This window comes from Trichoderma breve, chromosome 5 (genome assembly GCF_028502605.1).
Source record: "Trichoderma breve strain T069 chromosome 5, whole genome shotgun sequence".
Lineage (NCBI taxonomy): Eukaryota > Fungi > Ascomycota > Sordariomycetes > Hypocreales > Hypocreaceae > Trichoderma > Trichoderma breve.
This window is the reverse complement of record NC_079236.1, coordinates 220,069-238,998: the sequence shown is the minus strand read 5'-3', so window position 1 is coordinate 238,998 and position 18,930 is coordinate 220,069. Positions and strand designations below refer to the sequence as shown.

At 47.0% G+C, this 18,930-nt stretch overlaps 5 protein-coding genes across 5 annotated transcripts; 3 read left to right on the top strand and 2 right to left on the bottom strand.

The window, feature by feature from the left end:
* Window positions 1–1,521: 1,521 nt before the first annotated feature.
* Window positions 1,522–3,568, top strand: T069G_07786 (GMC oxidoreductase domain-containing protein; the record flags this gene model as incomplete). The annotated part of the gene is made up of 4 exons (XM_056174996.1): window positions 1,522–1,570; window positions 1,629–1,898; window positions 1,970–3,391; window positions 3,456–3,568. The coding sequence occupies 4 exons, from the start codon at window positions 1,522–1,524 to the stop codon at window positions 3,566–3,568; spliced, it is 1,854 nt and encodes a 617-aa protein (XP_056025945.1).
* Window positions 3,569–3,705: 137 nt separating this feature from the next.
* T069G_07785 (fungal chitosanase of glycosyl hydrolase group 75 domain-containing protein) lies at window positions 3,706–4,539 on the bottom strand (the record flags this gene model as incomplete). The annotated part of the gene is made up of 3 exons (XM_056174995.1): window positions 3,706–3,963; window positions 4,019–4,366; window positions 4,441–4,539. The coding sequence occupies 3 exons, from the start codon at window positions 4,537–4,539 to the stop codon at window positions 3,706–3,708; spliced, it is 705 nt and encodes a 234-aa protein (XP_056025944.1).
* A 1,668-nt stretch (window positions 4,540–6,207) lies between these two features.
* On the bottom strand, window positions 6,208–8,360 carry T069G_07784 (multicopper oxidase domain-containing protein; the record flags this gene model as incomplete). The annotated part of the gene is made up of 6 exons (XM_056174994.1): window positions 6,208–7,333; window positions 7,406–7,537; window positions 7,596–7,766; window positions 7,823–7,993; window positions 8,053–8,108; window positions 8,169–8,360. 6 exons carry the CDS (start codon window positions 8,358–8,360, stop codon window positions 6,208–6,210), a joined length of 1,848 nt encoding a protein of 615 aa, XP_056025943.1.
* A 1,602-nt stretch (window positions 8,361–9,962) lies between these two features.
* Window positions 9,963–10,531, top strand: T069G_07783 (ethD domain-containing protein; the record flags this gene model as incomplete). Its single annotated transcript, XM_056174993.1, has 3 exons — window positions 9,963–10,145; window positions 10,202–10,398; window positions 10,474–10,531. 3 exons carry the CDS (start codon window positions 9,963–9,965, stop codon window positions 10,529–10,531), a joined length of 438 nt encoding a protein of 145 aa, XP_056025942.1.
* A 1,442-nt stretch (window positions 10,532–11,973) lies between these two features.
* Window positions 11,974–18,667, top strand: T069G_07782 (starter unit:ACP transacylase in aflatoxin biosynthesis domain-containing protein; the record flags this gene model as incomplete). Its single annotated transcript, XM_056174992.1, has 9 exons — window positions 11,974–12,293; window positions 12,348–12,648; window positions 12,708–13,076; window positions 13,143–13,281; window positions 13,345–13,638; window positions 13,696–15,689; window positions 15,774–16,142; window positions 16,195–16,953; window positions 17,012–18,667. The coding sequence occupies 9 exons, from the start codon at window positions 11,974–11,976 to the stop codon at window positions 18,665–18,667; spliced, it is 6,201 nt and encodes a 2,066-aa protein (XP_056025941.1).
* Between the last annotated feature and the right edge of the window lie 263 nt (window positions 18,668–18,930).

Sequence of the window (18,930 nt, the reverse complement as noted above, 5' to 3'; positions counted from 1 at the left end):
TGTCCACCCGTTTATAATGTATATAATTGGTAGCATTGAATAATAATGATGATTGCTCTTCAGCACTCCGAAATTCCAGCAGACCACGCGTAACCCGTTCCTCTTAATCAGCCATGCGTTCGTTTCATGAATATCTGATTAGTTGAACATTACGCAATAGCATAAATTATATGAACCAATCAATGTTGCCAGTCTATCCGTATCGGGAAGATTGCCTTCAACACTTCACAAAGAGAGCTGGTGATGGATGAAGTTGTCTGAGATGAAACGACGTGATTCCATTTCATACCAGGGTATTTTACGATCATGTTTATTAAGTGTGTGCGCATAATCGTGCGCGGTTTTGTCTTGCAACGATTCCGGCCGGTTCCGGGCAACAGTCTCCCTTATTACCCTACATCACGGGAGTCCGGAAAAGGCGTAGGGGCTGGATATGGAATACGCGTTATGACTCTTATTCTAGCGCTTCAGCAGGATCCCATTCTACCATACACATCAAAGAGAGATGTAAATTACACAAAAGACGACGCGGCAAATGGAGCGGGGAGCGGGTGCATCGGATAGTGCTTGTGCATACCCGATTTGCCGATGTTTCTCATGTTGATTAAATTTGGGGCGAATTATTTGCATGTGCCCAATCAACAATGGCCAGCAAGCATTGCTTGGCTAATTAATTTTAGAACATTGATGTCCCTTACATCCAAGGTAAGCAACCGAAAAGCCGTCTGGCCAGCAAGATCAAGGACAACAAGAATAGTACCGAGGTAGTAGGCCAATTTACAAGACAAGCCACACTTTGACACGTTGACACGGTCTCTATATTAACCTTTCGGGATCCTATCAAGCCATGACAACTCACCTGAGATATAGTGCCTTGGCTATCATTTACCGACACATCTCCCGTCTCATATAGTACGTAGTAGCTTCAATCATTTAATATGTCAACTTTTTCTGAGACGCGCGGAAACTGGCCCTAACAATACAATCGATGAGCTTCAATCCCCTAAAGCCTCCTCTCCCTACCCCTCTCCGGAGATATGATCCCTCGGGTCTCACAGCAACTATTACCCCGCAACTCTATCGACTGATATTGATCCAATGAGATTCTCGCCAAATGCAGCGCTATACCCATAGGCGTTGGTCCACGCTGTCTTATGCATGAAAAGCGACACGGATTGCTGTTTGGGGGTGTATTGGGGCGGGCTGAAACTGGATCAATGCCGTAATACAACGACGTGAACATCAACGCTCCTGTTTAGGCGAATAGATCTAGACCGGGCGCCATGAACATTCTTAACGAGGGGTACGTAACGGTGCAGTTTGGAATCAATGGCTGCTGCAGGTGTAGAATGGATCTCTGCTGGCTTTACTTTAGTTGTCTTTATAATTGAACCTCTGTGTCTGTGTCTGTCTCCGTCTCTCTCTTCCACAGCGCTCTTCTCTTCGTCAGTAACCTCACTATCTAAGCATCACTGTGCTCTGTGATTCCGGTTCTTATACAAGACTCTTTACTACGTCACCATGTCTACTCACAAAGAGGGAACTGCATACGACATCATATTCGCTGGAGGTAACTTCATCCCCGCCAATTCACCTCTTCATCCATCACGAGGCTTAACTCTGTCTAGGAGGCACCGCGGCCTGTATTGTAGCCGGGCGGCTGGCGAAAGCAGATCCCAATCTGTCTATCCTTATTGTCGAGCGTGGCAAGAACAATTTAAATGACCCAAATGTCGTCAATGCCTCCAGATATCTCTACCATCTAGCTCCAAACTCCCAAACATCCATCGCCTACAAAGGTAACAAGACGGCTGATCTCAATGGACGAGAGCCCATTGTTACCACAGGAGGCATGCTTGGCGGAGGTTCATCCATCAATTTTGCAATGTATACTAGAGGTAATGCTGATATGAACCAACCCAATTTTGACGCAATTGCAGAATAGATCTATCTAACATTTCATAAATAGCATCGGGCGTTGATTACGACTCCTGGAATACAGAAGGATGGGATGCGAAGAGTCTTTTGCCCTTTGCAAACAAGTTGGAGACGCACCATCTTGACCACCCTGCAGTTGACAAGAGCTTGCATGGTTATGACGGCCCAATCAATGTCTCTTTTGGCTGCTACCACGCCAAAGAAGCCCAAGACGACATACTAGCCGGTGCTGAGGCTGTTGGGCTTCCGGAGATTCCTGATATGCAAGACTTCAAGACTATCGGTGGCTTCTCTCGATGGCTGCGATATGTTTCGCTCGATGGGAAGCGACAAGATACGGCTCATCGCTACGTTCATCCTCTTATGGCTTCGGGAAAATACCCCAACCTTCATCTGCTTGTTGAAAGCACCATCAGTCGTGTCATTTTTGAAGGCAATCGAGCTGTTGGAGTGGAATATCTACCAACTGCATCCAACCAGCCTGTGGCTAATTTTACCAAAGGGCCGCCGCTGACTATTAAGGCAAGAAAACTTGTCGTAGTCTCAGCAGGAGCTCTTGGAACGCCGCTGATCCTTGAGCGATCTGGAGTTGGCAATGCTGAACTGCTCAAGAAGCTGGATATTCCCGTCGTTGCTGATGTACCAGGTGTTGGCGAGGAATATCAGGATCACAACCTAATCTTTTACAAGTACAAGACAACGCTGAAGCCCGATGAGACTCTTGATGTTTTGAATCGAGGCGATGTCGACTTTTACGAGGCGGCTGAGAAAAAGAACCCTGTCGTTACCTGGAACGGAGTCGATCTGGCAGCCAAACTTCGCCCGACAGATGAAGAAGTTGCAAAGTTGGATCAAGAGTTCCAAGACCATTGGAATCGCGACTTCAAAGAGCAAAAGGAAAGACCCTTGATGCTCCTAGCCGTCGTCAGTACTTATCTTGGTGACTACAAGACTTTGCCTGAAGAACAAAGTGGACCGTCTCAGTACCTCTCCATTGGCATGTACACAGGCTATCCGTATTCTCGAGGTGACATTCACATCACCTCCAAAGACCCTGACGCCCCACCTTCCTTCAACACAGGTTTCCTCTCTAAGAGAGTAGATATGACAAAGCAACTTTGGGCATACAAGAAGCAGCGAGAAATCTTTCGTCGCACGAATGGGTTTGTAAGCGAGCTTGCTGTGGCACATCCCAACTTCCGTCAAGGCAGCAAAGCTGCTCTGCGAACAGCGCCTGAAGTTAAGGATGGCTTCAAGACGCTTGAAGAGAGAAAGCGTCTACCGCCAATTGAGTACGATGAGGAAGACGACAAGGCTATCGAAGAGTTTATCCGGTCGAACATTGAGACGACGTGGCATTCTTTGGGGACTTGTAAGATGGCTCCAAAGGAGAAAGGTGGTGTTGTGGACAAGGATCTCAATGTTTATGGCACAGTTGGGTTGAAGCTTTGCGGTCAGTATCACACTCTCTCATGGCCTTGCTATACTATTCATTCATGATCACTTACTTTATGCAGATCTCTCAATTGCACCCGAGAATGTTGGCGCCAATACGAACAACTCGGCTCTTATTGTTGGAGAAAAGGGAGCAGATATCATAGCCAAGGAATTAGGCTTGTATTGTAATTGATGAAACATCCTTGACACATTGCGATATATAGGCAGTTTCAGCAATTAAATTATCAACATTAACCATCATATGATATGTCACTCAGCGCTATTCAAGCTTTCCATATAAAATTTCTCCCAGTAGTGTAAGTCGTCTCTTTAAGCCGGAAGACCCGCAACAAGGCTATCACCGAGATCCTTGATGCTATTCTCAAATTCTTCGGTGCTTCCGGCACTCCAGTTAGCGCTAGCACCAGGCACAGCACCTGAGCCAGTGAAACCAAGGTATAGAACGTCCTTCTGGTCGTGTCCGTTGTCACCGGTGAGGCCATCATTGGGGAAGCAGAGTTGCGCTAGAGAAATAGAGGACTCTCCAGTAGAGGTGAAGCCGTTGGTATCACCCCAAACGCCATAGAACTGTGTTGCGCGTTAGAAGATAACTCCACTGTTGCTGAATAAAATAGCAGCTTACCACTTGATTGTTGCAAACAACGGCAACAATGCTCAAAGGCTCCATTCCAAAGTCCTGGGGCGCAAAGGAAGGGCTGGCACCCTCGTTGCCGAATACGACGTAAGGGTGAATGTTGGCATCGAGGTCTTCGATGCCGAAGCTCTGAACGGTATCCTGGAATGCGGTCTGCCCTTGGCCACTGGGGTCATTTGAGCAGGCTCCAGCTGAGTTGTTGGCACCGTCACAGTCAACGTCCATGTTGTCATAATTGCCGTCGGAACCCTTCAGGAAGATGACATTTGGGATGTCGCCACAGTACTGTGCACCGCCTTCGAAGGCATCGGACAGAGGGTTTTGACAGTTACCAGACTGCAAAAGCATCAAGTGTTAGCCGGGATGATGGAGTTTTTTTTTTTTTTTTTTTGGACTTGAGATCGCCTTACGATGTGGTTATCGTAGATTTGTCTCAGGTTATCGGGGAGATCGAAAGCAGATGCGACTGCGCCAAGAGCGGCGACTGTAAAGATGGTCTTGGAGTACATGGTGAATGTTGGGAGGGATATTGTGAGACAAGAAACAATATGTACAATTAAAGACAGTAGTTAAAGCTGCTAATTAATGACAGTAGATTGTATGATTGGAGAGAGGAAGTAATGTAGGCGGGAATCACTCTTTTATGATCTACTAAGCGTTGAATACCCATGTCTCGACATGTTTCCGTAAGCTGGGTCTTCTGAGTGCAAGACGTTTGATGATCGACGGCGACCCATGTCAAACAGAGCATATACGAGCACTTCCATGTTATTTTCTGAGAGGAAGTGTCAAGTTCGTGTTTTGAAACCCACCGCACGGCCAAGGCGTTGTGTCATAAGGGAGTAAGGGAGTGCGTAAAGTATTCTCTGACAAATGCCGATCAAGCGATGCAGAAATAGGAAGGTAGCCTCTATTTTCGGAACAAAAAGCGTGAAATGTCGATCCAAATTAAGCTCATACGATCTTACTTTTAACCTTGGCCGAAGAGCGCCTTTTGCCGAGTCTAATTGTAGTAAGGAGTCAGTAGTGTGGGGATGGCTTGCTTCATGTTTCTAGCATGCTGGATTGTACTAAGCCGGCGACCAAGTCAGATCAGGCCTGACAGAGGGCGATCGCACATCGGCCCTTCCACTGTCTTTCGGTTCACTAGCCGTTTAAGACAGGTAATGTCAACTGTTCCATTATTATTATACCCTGTACTCTACTAAGCCTTGACTCTTTAAGGTCCACTTCTGACTGAAGCTGAAGTTGACAAGAGGTAGTGCGGAGACATGAAGCGCTGTCATTGAATCGATTGACTGGATGACTGGGTAAAAGGGACGTGAGATTTGTTCGGACATGATTACCTCCTTTGATGGCAGCCTGTGAACTATTGGGCAACAAAAGACTCAAAGTAAGGCTGCGCTGGTATGTGGAGGACAGAAGACCAAAATTAAGCTGCATATACCAAAATGGAAGAGGATAAGCTTATGTTTCGACAATATTGTGTGAGAATAATATCATTCCACTCCCGAACGTTTCGTGACGGTTCTATCTTGTCGAAGGCTCTTTAGTAATTAAAGTCTCAACCTTGGGTAAAGAGACTAAATGCTTATTTTATCACATCCCTACAAAATAATATCTACAATGTGCCATGATATACCCCGTTAATAATGAGCTATTAATACTTCATGTCAAGCATCTATCTGTTTTTCTAGGAGTAATCAACGCCTGGTTAAATCAGTATACTATGTTAGTGTTGGAACCTAGAGTCGCTACAGAAGCCATTGGAATATTTTAGGGCTCTTCTGCACATAATGTCAAATGATAGCTTGGCAACTGGATGATGCTACAATATATCTATCCACAGTCTAGTGTTACATACCCGTATATTGAGACATACATACATTGAATGTTACATATATTAAATGTTACGTTTATTAAGTGTAACGCATACTGAGAGTTACATATATTCAGTGTTACTATCATTGTAGTAATCTAGCGACAGGATGTTGTTCTGGCATATTTTGGCTGTCACAAAACTATCACCAAAGACCTCTGACGTGTAGCATATACGTGGATTCTCTAGCTCTAAGTGTGTTCTTCTATATCAGCAAAACTAGACACTGCATATAAAATTAGCAACTTAACCCCCCCACACGTAATATTTGTCAATATCCGACTGGTGCTTTCGATCGTTAAGTGAGCCTATACTCGGTTGGGATAGTATCTTCCCCGGGCCAGGCATCCACACCATCCATGATGACAATGCCCATTCCGCCCATCAGATGGAGCTCGATATGGCAGTGGAACAGCCATGGACCTGGATTATCCACATAGTATCTGAAAACGCTCCAAGAGGCCACGCCACCGATAGAGAACTCTGTGATCCATGTGTCGCGCAAGCCAGGGGTCTCCAGGTTGAAATCCTCGGGCCGCTCATCGATTGCCTCTTGAACACTGGTATAGTTCCAAACACCAGAGCCAAAGCCAATTCTCCACGTCTTGCTGCCGTGCTTGTGAATGAAGTGCTCAAAGGCAGATTCATCGCCAGGCAGAGTAGAGACCTGCAGAATAAGATCGACCCAGGTTCCATTCTTAGTACGGATCACTAGGTTCTCACTCTCGGTGCCGAGGGTAGAGTTGGGGTAGAATAACAATGGGTCATTGTTATGAAAATCGATGGGTAATAGGTACTTGGTGTTCATGGTATAATTGTAAGGTGCGCCAACGCGACCAAGTGCGAGAAGAACTTCCTGGTCAGCATTGCCAGGTCGGGGCTTGTTCGGGGGCCAAGGCTCCGCATGGTCCGTCTGCAGCATCCATGGGAAGTATGAATTTTCCTCGACCTCTGGTGAAGCAGGGTTGCCTCCATAAGAAAGGTATGGTGAATCCGATGTCTCATCGTTCTCATGCCCTTCGTAGACCATTACAGCGTAACCCCCGAGTACCTGCGAGGCTCCAGAGTTGGGTATGCGCATCTGGTATCTACCTGGTTCTTGATCAAGTTTAATCATGACCGAAAAAGTCTCGCCTGCTGACATGACTGCCGAGACGAACTTCTTTGGCTTGACGTAATTGCCGTCAACCTCGTACAGATAAAACGGGTGATCATCAACAGAGAAGGCAATCTGAGCAATAGTAGCGGCGGCTACAATGTGGAAACTAACCCAGCCATTGTTCTTGGATGGATCGACAGTGATAGTTGCATTTGCATTCTCTGATGCAACGCAGCCTTCTTGCACACGCGGTGGAATAAGATCTGGGCGTCTAGTGACGTTCCAGGGCCCGCCTTGGACTTGATCGAGATCCGCTGGGAAACATCTGACGGTGTAAAAGTAAGTATTTATGAAGTCAAGAGAGTGTGGGTATTGCAATTGTACGCCTGTCACTTACCCTTTATCTGAAACCTCAGTGCCTGGTGGGAAAGCATCCTCAACTAGACCTGGAGCAAGCTCGCTTTGAAGGAATTCCTGGCCCGGGCAGTAAAGATTACCTACACCGTTGACCAGAATACTATCGAGACAGCTGTTGTAATCTGTCAGTCAAATATGTAAAGCCGGGGATTGTTAGGTACTGAACATACAAGACGAGCATGCCCGAATCAGTAGAGATCTTCCAATATTCATCGGAAGTATACTGGCTCCAATCAGATACGACCAGATACTCGGGGTCAAGAGCAGCCTGCTCCATAGCCTTGATGTCCTCTTCGTCATCGCTGATTTGTCTCCATAGGTCTGTGCGATCTTGCTTCGGCCTACACCCTCGTTAGTTGGTATTCGAACATGAATCAGTGGCGTGTGTGAGTCAGACCTGATGTGTATGGCTCCGTAAAGTCCATCAACCAGAGACATCCTCTCATGAGAGTGATACCAGTGGTTCCCCGCAGGAGACGCTTTGAACTTGTATACGAACTCCCCACCGGGCTTGATTGGGCGCTGCGAGAGGCCGGGCGTGCCATCAGCCCAAGGAGTATCCTTTTGACTAAAAGGTGCGCTCCAGGTTAGTAAATTATTCAAGTTGCTAGATAAACTTCAACTTACTCTAGGCCATGCCAGTGTACAGTAACATTCTTGGGCATGTCATTGTAAACTGTTATCTATTGGGCGCAGTGTGTCAGTATCACCTGATGGAATAGTCGGAGGGAGGAGGCACTCACTTCAATGTCATCCCCTTCGTCCCAAACGAGAGTTGGGCTAGGAAATTGTCCATTGGTGTGAATGAATTCTCTTTCCTGCCCGTTTGGAGCACCCGACTCCCACGTAAAGCGCAAAGATTCTTTGACTGTCTTTGCCCAAGCGGTGGACTGCAAAGCAGTTGCTACCAACAGCACCCGCGCAAGGCGACTCATCGTGAATGACAGTATTTTTGGAAACAATGTCTCAATCAAGGGGGCTGAAAATCATTTGCTTGAGACAGATGATTGTAGAGATACCTACTGGAACCTCGTTCTTATATCGCAAATCGGGCAATCGTGGGAAGAGACAAACAGCACGCGAAATTTGAGAACAGGAATAGTGCCGAAAAGGGCAGAAATAGTGCCGAAAAGACAAAAACGAATAGGCAGTTAAGAGAAAATCTTGGCATGGCGACGCTTTCGTCGACTTCAGGTCGTACAAACGAATGCTCTCGGTGCCTTTCACGGCTGCTTTTGCTGCCGAGCATGTCGATCATCTCGATCGTATTCAAATAGTCCGATGATTGGCTTCAGCTGCTTCCTGCTAGTACGTATATGGAATTTATTGGGGGAATCTCCAGAGTGACCAAGGGAACGGAAGATTGAAAGCAGCGTCCTTGGCCGTGTTTTCCGTGTCTTGTCCCTTGAATCGTGTTGGAATGTGAGGATTCCGCATTGGGAAGTGCCAAGGAATATCGGCCGAGGTAAGTCGGCAGTATTTGAGACATAATTACACACTTGTGTAAAAGCCTCTGATTTGTGAATCAGAGGAAAATCAGCTTAGCACTGGTTAATCAAGGAGGAAAATTGTAAAACCTCAGGAACTGAAATACAAAAAGTGATTTTACTTGACAGATTTGGTGTTGGTTGTTAGCTCTTCATTGTTTTAATAAAATAACCTTAAATGTGAAAGAACCTTATTGAGTAATTTTGTTTGTCTTCAGAAAAATGACTTTGACCAATGAAAATTTACTCCATCTAATCAAATTGATTGGAGTTGAGGTTTTTTTTCCCCCTTTGAAAGAAGTTTATTTGTCAAAGTTTTCTTGAGAATATTGGGGATGCGCTACAAAATAATTTTTTTCTTGTTGATTCTGTTTGACTTTACAAGCTATGCTCTCAGGGTATAGTGTAACGTTACTTTGTAATTTTATTTCGTGATATAACAGTAGATAAAACCATTGTGATAACAATGTGTGTATCTTTTAAAGTTTTCTAATTTCCCGATGTAAACATTAAAGTTTCCACGTCAGTACGGACTTAATCCCATTAAGGCACCGGCCCGTGTTGATCTACCCGCTAATGGCAGCGGCAGATGGCAGATGTCAAGCCGTTGTCAGGCCGTGTCAAAGCCGTGTTATTTACACCGAAAAACACTAACAGAACTACATTCCTCCCAACAAACAAACAACCATTCAGCAAATGCTTCCGGTAGATGCAGAACTCTTGTTAATGAATGCAGTTTGGTTTCGATAAATGCAGAATCCTTTTTAGATGCATGAATGGTTGCGTTTGATGAATGCAGATGCGCTCCCGACGAATGCAGCAATGTCTTTCGATGCACGCATACGTGGTTTTTGTAAATGAAGGGTTGCATCGCACGAGTTACACAGCATGCCTGCTGAAACTGATATATATGATGTTACGCTTGCAACCCCTCTCTCCTCTCCGAAATCCTTTTCAGCTTTATCTAAGATACACCTCTAGTTTATTACGAGATATTAATTACGTCGTCGACATAGCCCGTTTGCACTTCGCTGTGAGCAGCTGAACAAGATGACTCCTACGGCTACCTCGGACTCGCTTCCTTCTAAATCACAGCAGCTGCTGTGTCTTACCATCACGGGCTTCCGCAAGCCGGGTTTGAGCGAAGAAGCTTACCGAGAGTACATGACTAAGATACATGCTCCCTTGGTAAGCGGGCTCATGGAAGAATATGGCATCGTTCGATACAATATGGTAAGCCGTTATTTTCCGGCCATTGTCACTCAGCACCAGTGCTCATACTGTAGTAGACCCATAACGATAGTAAAACTCGGCCATTGCTCTTCCAGTTATATGATCCTGAGTTCTCGAAGCTGTCCGAGTATGATTGCGTTGTGCAATTCGTATTTCGACGCATGGAGGACTTCCTGAGGATGAAGGCTGATCCACGCTTCCTGGAGAAAGTGGCCCCCGACCACAAGAATTTTGCTGACACTTCGAGGTCGACGTGAGTTTCCCCTTTGAGTAAATCCGATATCTATCGAGAGTATGAAGCGGGTGCTGACAATGGTTGCACTATTAGGATGACTATCGGATACTTTGAGGAGTTTTTGAACGATGGGCAGCTTGTAGCTAAATGAGTATCAGATATGGGATGAAGGATGCCATGTCGTTATCTTTTTAATCTATTGTTGGATCCTTCTACTCCGTACTCGCAACGATACTTACCCTACCCGTGACTTCAATAATGCAAGGTTGTACGGTAAATTGAACGTGTCTTTGAGCCACTCGCCTCTATTCATGCCCGTTTATTCAAAGATACGGAATATCCCGACTAACCGAATCATAATCCAAAATGCCTTCTCCGAAATTATGTCATGGTATAATCGGTGAGATGTGTCGGCACAGAATCTTTGCTTCGTGTATGCTCCGTATGTTGTCAGCTGACGGTTATCTCGTATTTCTGGCACGAGGCTTGGGAAAAGAAGGGAGTGCAAAAGGACATTCTTTGTCCTATCAGTGAGAATGCCAAGGGAGCAATTTGTATCTGTACTACGATCACAGGATTCACGAAAATGAAATCCATACCAAGAGCCTATATATAGCTGAATCAATATTGGAGCCTTCAGCTCCGGATGAAAGTGCGTATTACAAATTGTCAAGGCGTGACTCCTTGAACCAGCATATAGCAATTTACCATGTTTCCGGAATTATCTCACAATCCTAGACAATAGGCGTGTATGCATGCAACATGTCAGCTGGAATCCGAGCAGCCATCGTACAGTACGCGATGGATCGGCTGGTTGCATCCAAGTATGCAAGGGGGCACTCCGATGGGCCTCGGAATGTCTGTCGTTGGCCGGTGATACAGACTAGCTTCAGCCCTAGCCTAGAATGAATCGGCGATTCTTGCAGGAGCTGCTTTTGGCCAGGGGAAAGTTTATCGGCCTAAAGATCGGTCTCACCTCTATTGGGGCTAATATCAGTTTCTCTATGTACTTCATACTTATTGAGAGACTCTTCTAGACAGGGATTTCTCATACCATCCAAGTACTTGGACTTACTGTCTCTGAGCCACATTCTCTTCTTCATCGGAAATGTTCTGTGGCCCATATTTCCTTATACCACCTGATGGCATGTCTTACCTCAATATTCCTTTGCCCAGCACTAACATCAAAGAGTTTAGTCTACTCTTGACATGGAGATACGACGTGATCCCCATCGCTTCGATCCCCATCGATCGAGCACGTCCCTCAACAATATTAGCCTTGAGGACTTGAGATTTGGATGTGATTCGCTATGCCAGCCCGTGTACTAAACCCGTTCTCGATAATAAACTTTCGAGCTCTCGGCTCTTCTACTTCCTGATTCTGAAAACGGTCGTGGCTACCTTTTATGATAGCTCTATGAGGTCACTTCGGAAACATTATCATGTGTGACAAAGACATTGTGTTACCCCTTCGTAGTACTTAAGTCATACGTCGGAAGGAAAATTAAAAACAGCTGATTAATCCCTCTGTTTTCATTCTTCTGCTAGGCTTATGCTCTTCGGACGGACGTGATGTTAGATTCAACTTCCGCCATGGAGAGCATGACCATGAGCGGACCAAGCACCAGCACTGACGCTGTTCAGGTATTCGTGTTTGGAGATCAGAGTAGCTGCAGCTTGTCGAACTTACAGCTGCTTCTTCTGAAGAAGAACAACCCTTACTTGACGTCTTTCATTGAGCAAGCCAACTACATCCTCAGACATGAAATAGCTCAGCTTACCGCTGCGGAGCGTCAATCGTTTCCTGCTTTTTCCAGCATACAGAATCTTGTAGCTCGAGGGATCAAGAAAGAGAAGAACGCAGCATTTGAAAGCACTTTGGCAACTATTTACCAGATCTGTTGCTTTATCAAGTAAGACGCTCTCTTTGTTGATGCTAGTGCGGCCAGACTGCTTACAACGCGTAGCTACTTTGGAGATGGCCAACACGCGTATCCAACCGGTTCGAATAGCTACGTCTCTGGATTATGCATCGGAGCATTAACCGCAGCCGCGATTTCTTCGTCAAAGTCTCTCAGCGAGCTAGTGCAAACAGGTGTCGACGCCGTTCGGGTGTCGCTTAGAGTTGGCCTCTTAGTTGCCCGAACGGCAGCCTTGTTCGGACGTCCGGAGTCTGGTAGTACCTCGTCTTGGTCATACGTTGTTTCGGAGTCACAATTTCCGCTGGAACTAGCTAAAAAGGCCATTGCGTCCTACAGAGAGAAAGCCGTGAGTTAATACCGTGGTGTTAATAAGGTGGCCAATATGTACTAAATGCGAGTAAACAGAACATTCCACCACTCTCCTCGCCCTATGTCAGCGCCAAGGGCCAAAACTCTTGGACTGTCAGTGGTCCACCGGCAATTGTGCAGGACTTCCTAAAGACTTCGCAATTTGGAGAGACATTGAAGTTTTCCCCCATCGCTGTGCATGCACCGTTTCACGCACCGCACATTTTCACCGTCGAGGATGTTGAACACATTCTTCAAGGTGTTGGATCGGTCAGCGACTTATCTGGCAAAATATCATTCATTTCCAGCTCTTTCAGTCGCAAGTCTCTCAGCGAGAAGAAATTCAAGAACTTGCTCTACCATGCTGTTGAGGGTATTCTCATCCTCCCGCTGGATCTGGGAGAGACAGCTGGAAACATACAGCAAGTGCTTGAGACAACAGGCTCAATGAGCCAATGCGCCTTGTTTCAAATCTCAACCACCTTTTGCCAGAGTCTCAAAACGTCATTTGAACCTGTGGTGTCGAAAAGAGTCGTGGTAGTTGACAGTATCATGGAAGCCATCGCGGCAGGCCCTGAGCCCACTGCCCGAAACTCTGCTAAACACAGCGAGTCTAAGATTGCCATCATCGGCATGTCTGGAAGATTCCCAGAATCTGCAGATATTGAATCGTTCTGGGACCTTCTTTATCAAGGGCTTGACGTTCATCGGCCTGTACCACCAGACAGATACAACGGAGAGCTATACTATGATCCCACTGGGAAAAAGAAGAACACAAGCAAGATCAACCATGGATGCTGGATCAACGAGCCGGGCTTGTTTGATGCAAAGTTCTTCAACATCTCTCCCAAAGAGGCAGAACAGTCCGACCCTGGACAGCGCTTAGCTTTAGCAACGGCGTACGAGGCTCTTGAGATGGCAGGTGTCGTTGCTGATAGAACACCATCGACTCAACGAGACCGTGTTGGAGTTTTCTACGGCATGACCAGTGACGACTACAGAGAAGTTAGCTGTGGCCAGAATGTCGATACTTATTTCATCCCAGGTGGGAATCGAGCCTTTACACCAGGAAAGATAAATTATTTCTTCAAGTATTGCGGCCCATCAGTCAGTGTCGACACTGCATGCTCATCCAGTCTTGCAGCTATTCACTTAGCTTGCAACTCTATCTGGCGCAATGAATGCGATATGGCCATTGCAGGTGGCACAAATGTCATGTCAAACCCCGACAGCTTTGCAGGGCTGGATCGCGGGCATTTCCTCTCAACGACAGGTAACTGCAACACCTTTGACGATGCAGCCGACGGTTACTGCCGAGCAGACGCCGTCGGTACTGTCGTTCTCAAGAGGCTGGATGATGCAATTGCAGACCATGATCCTATCCTAGGAGTCATTCTCGGCGCTCTTACCAATCACTCTGCCGAATCTGTGTCAATTACCAGACCACACTGCGGCGCTCAAGAGGAGATTTTCTCTAAGCTACTGAGTGAGACTGGCGTCCATCCTCATGAAGTCAGCTACATCGAAATGCATGGCACCGGAACCCAAGCCGGTGATGCAACTGAGATGTCCTCTGTTCTTAGCTGCTTTGCTCCATCGACAAAGCGACTGCCGCATGAGAGCCTTCACTTGGGCTCAACAAAGGCAAACGTCGGCCACTCTGAATCTGCATCTGGTGTGACAGCACTGATCAAGGTTCTGATGATGATGGAGAAGAACATGATTCCACCGCATTGTGGAATCAAGGGCAAGATCAATCACAAGTTTCCGACTGATTTGAAGGAACGCAACGTCCATATTGCTTTCAAGCCCACGGAGTGGAAGAGACGAGCGGAGTTTAACAATATTCGCCGCACCTTTGTCAACAACTTTTCTGCTGCTGGCGGCAACACTGCACTAATTCTGGAGGACTATCCAGAACTCACCAGGAGCTCACTGCAAGATCCTCGAACTGCCCATGTGGTGACGATATCTGCCAAATCTATTCCATCTCTTAAAGGAAATATCCAGAAGATGAGAGCCTATGTGCAGCAGAATATGTCCACAGAAGGCTTCCTGAGCAAGCTTGCCTATACAACTACAGCTCGGCGTATGCATCATCCTTTCCGTGTTGCAATCACCGCTGCAAGCTGTGAGCAGCTCCTAGACGCTTTGAATGATGAGGTGAAGAAGGACAGTTACAAACGCTCCCCGGAAGCACCCGTCGCCTTTGTCTTCAGCGGTCAAGGGTCGCAGTATAGCGCCATGGGCCAGCATTTGCTCCAGTTTGCGACCTTCCGTGATGAGATCAACTCCTACGACATGTTGGCACAGCGACATGGGTTGCCATCAATTATGCCACTGATCGATGGCTCTGTCGATATTGATGACCTTGAGCCACTGGTTGTCCAACTCGGTACCACTTGTGTTCAGATGGCACTTGCAAGCCTCTGGGAATCATTGGGTATGAAGCCAACCTACGTGCTCGGCCATAGTCTAGGCCACTACGCCGCATTGAAAGCCGCTGGTGTTCTCACGGCAAGTGATACAATCTACGTGGTCGGTATGAGGGCTCGCCTCCTTCAAGCCAAATGCACCAAGGGAAGCCACGCTATGCTGGCAATTCGAAGCAGCGTCGATCAGGTTCAGGCATACCTAGACGCAAGTATCTATGACATCGCCTGCGTTAACGGCCCTCAAGATACTGTTGTCAGTGGCCGGGTCGATGACATCGAAAGCCTCTCTCAGAAGCTTGCGGCTGATGGCGTCAAAGCGACAAAGGTCAATGTTCCGTTCGCGTTCCATTCAGCTCAGGTTGACCCTGTACTAGAGGAGCTTGAAAAAATTGCCTCTCACGTTACATTCCACCCTGCAAGAGTACCAATCGGCTGTCCTCTCTTAGCCAAGACCTCCCTTGTTGGTGAGACACCTTTCTTTGATGCCAAGCACATCAGCCGCCACTGTAGGGAGGCCGTGAACTTCCGAGATGTTCTGCAGTCTGCCAGAGATGATGGCTTAGTCTCCGATAAGACAGTCTGGATCGAGCTCGGCCCGCACACAGTGTGTGCAGCTATGATGAAAGCCAATTTGGGGCAGGAAATCATTGCTGTCCCATCTTTGATGCGCAACAAAGATGGGTGGCAGACTCTCTCTTCAACTCTCTCAACTTTGTATGGTCAAGGGTTATCCATCGCATGGGATGAATTCCACCATGACTTTGAAGCCTGCAAAGAAGTCCTGCGACTGCCCGCTTACAGCTGGGATAACAAGAGATACTGGATTGAGTACGTGTATGATTGGCTACTCACAAGAGGCGATCCTCCTCTTCAAATTGAGGCTGCTCCATTGCCAGCACCCACATCCACTTTCTCAACTGCTTCAGTGCATCGAATTGTCAGTGAAGGTGTTGACAATGGAAAGCTTACCATTACCGCGGAGTGTGAATTCACGAGCGAGCAGTTACACGAAGTGGTATATGGTCACGTTGTTAATGGCAATCGCGTTTGCTCATCGGTAAGTTTTCTCTAATGGTTTTTTAAAGTTCCCATCTAATAATTCCGCACAGTCATTGTACACAGATTTCGGAGTCACATTGGGCATGTATGTCCTCGAGAAATATCGCATGGATCTCAAGGATTACGCGGTAGATGTCCAGAAGATGGTCATCAATAAGCCTCTGGTTCACAAAGAAGGCCCTCAAATGCTCCTCAGGATTGACATCAAGCACGACATGAATGGTAGCGATACTGCAATCATGTCTATTTATAGTGTCAATGCTAAGGGAAGCAAGACTGTCGACCATGCTAAAAGCACACTCTACTTTGGTCAACCCAAGGTCTGGCTTCAGAATTGGGAGAGCCCTCAATACTATGTGGAGAGAAGCATCGATTGGCTCAAAGAGAAGGCTGATGCAGGTCTCAACAGCCGCCTCTCTTCTGGTGTCATTTACAAGCTCTTTTCCAGCTTGGTCGATTACAGCAATGCTTATAAAGGAATGCAGGAAGCCATCATCAATGCCGACGACTTTGAAGCGACCGCTCTGGTTCGGTTCCAAGTTGATGAGGGCAACTTCCGCTGCAACCCCATGTGGGTAGACTGCTGCGGTCACCTTGCCGGATTCTTGATGAACGGACATTCCAAGACCCCCAAGGACCAAGTGTATATCAACCATGGCTGGGATACTTTCAGAACCGTGAGAAAATTTCACAAGGACAAGACGTATCGTACTTACGTCAGGATGCGGCCTTATGAAGGCACCATTTATGCCGGAGATGTTTACATCTTCGACGATGAAGGCATCGTTGGTGTCTGCGGTAATATCAAGGTAAGCTGATCTTCACTCACTAACTAAACGTTTGATCTTCCATAACTAACTTGCGTAGTTCCAAGGTATTTCCCGAAAGGTGCTCGACAGCGCGATGCCGCCGCCAAAGTCTGCAAACGAGCCTCAAGGCACTACGCGTCTGACCACTGCTGCTGTTAAAGAGGTGCCTAAGACAGCAGCAATTGCGGAACCTCTGAGCCGCGTTGCTGGCAATCGCCAAATTGAGCCCATGAAGCTCGATGCAGCTTTGAAGTCGGCTTCTGCTGCAAGGGACCCTATGCAGGCTGTTCGCAAGATCGTGGCCGAGGAGATTGGTATTCCTCTGGCCAGCGTTCAAGATGATCTTGACTTTACAGATTATGGGGTTGACTCACTTCTTTCTCTCAACATTTCTGGTCGACTCCGCGAGGAACTTGATATAGATGTTCCCTCGTCCGTCTTCGAAACCTGCCCAACACTCGCAGATTTTGCTGCTCATCTTGGCTTCAACACGTCCTCATCGGATGAGTCTTCTGAACAGTCAAGTGTATTTGACACCATGTCCCCCACCAGTGAGCCTTTTGGGTCAGTTAGCAATGCGACTACCCCTCCAGCTCGAAGTCAGCGAGAGTCTATGTCTACCAGTATGGGCAAAGATATGGCGGCTATCTTAGCTGAGGAGATTGGAGTGTCTGCGAGCGAGATCATGAATGGCGCCGATCTGGGTGAGTTGGGCATGGATTCTCTAATGTCACTGACTGTACTCGGCCGTCTCCGTGAAGAGTTGGAACTCGAGTTGGAGGATGACTTTTTCATCTCTCATCCCACTTTTGAATCTTTCCAGTACCTCTTCCAACAAGAGCTCGAACAAGAAATTGTGCAAGAAGTCGCGCAAGTGGTGCAAGAAGTAGCGCCAAAGATGTCTGCAGAGTTGCAGAAGTATCGCGCAACTTCAACCCTCCTACAGGGCAGCCCCAAGACTGCGACCTATACGCTGTTCCTCTTCCCAGACGGTTCTGGTTCCGCAACTTCATATGGACCCATTGACGCAATCGGCAAGGACGTCTGTGTGTATGGTCTCAACTGCCCATGGCTCAAAGATGCCGAGAAACTGGTTCAGTTTGGTCTCAAGGGCCTTGCATCGCTGTACGTCCAAGAGGTTAGACGCAGAGTACCTCATGGGCCATACAATGTAGGTGGATGGTCCGCAGGAGGCATTTGCGCCTATGAAGCGGCAATTCAATTCACTCGCGAAGGTGAAACCGTCCAGCGTCTTATCCTCCTCGACTCTCCCAACCCTATTGGTCTAGAGAAGCTACCCGCACGGTTGTTCGATTTCATCAACGGCCTGGGACTTTTTGGTTCCGGCAAAGCACCGGATTGGCTTCTTGCGCATTTCCTCGCGTTTATCGATGCTCTTGATGATTGGAAGCCAGTCCCCTGGGATAAAGCAGTCGATGGTAAAGCGCCGGCGCCGAAGACATTTATTCTCTGGGCTGAAGATGGTGTGTGCAAGAATACTACTGAACGCCCAGAGTATAGAGATGATGATCCCCGAGAAATGCGGTGGTTGCTTGAGCAGCGAACCAACTTTGGAGGTAACAATTGGGATGTTTTGCTAGGAGAGAGGAACCTCAACATCAAACGTATACAGGATGCAAACCACTTTACCATGTTACACAAGGGTAAGAACACCGAACGTGTGGCGGCGTTCATCAAGAGCTCCTTTGTTTAGTTATGAAGGGACTTATAGTTGGTGCATCGGAATATACGGATGATGGAGACTAAAGGTATAGGTAGTTTGTATTTCAATTTACTTTAGTCGAGATATTAGAAATATATTTTCTCCCTCTATCTTTTAGGTAAATATGCCGGGTAGGATTAATATACACGATCTCTGGGCGTTTCTGAGGTATTCCCTGGGTGACTTGATTAATCGGCAACTGTGTTGCTTTCCGAGCCAAAATACGAATCTATTCATCAACGGATCAATTTATT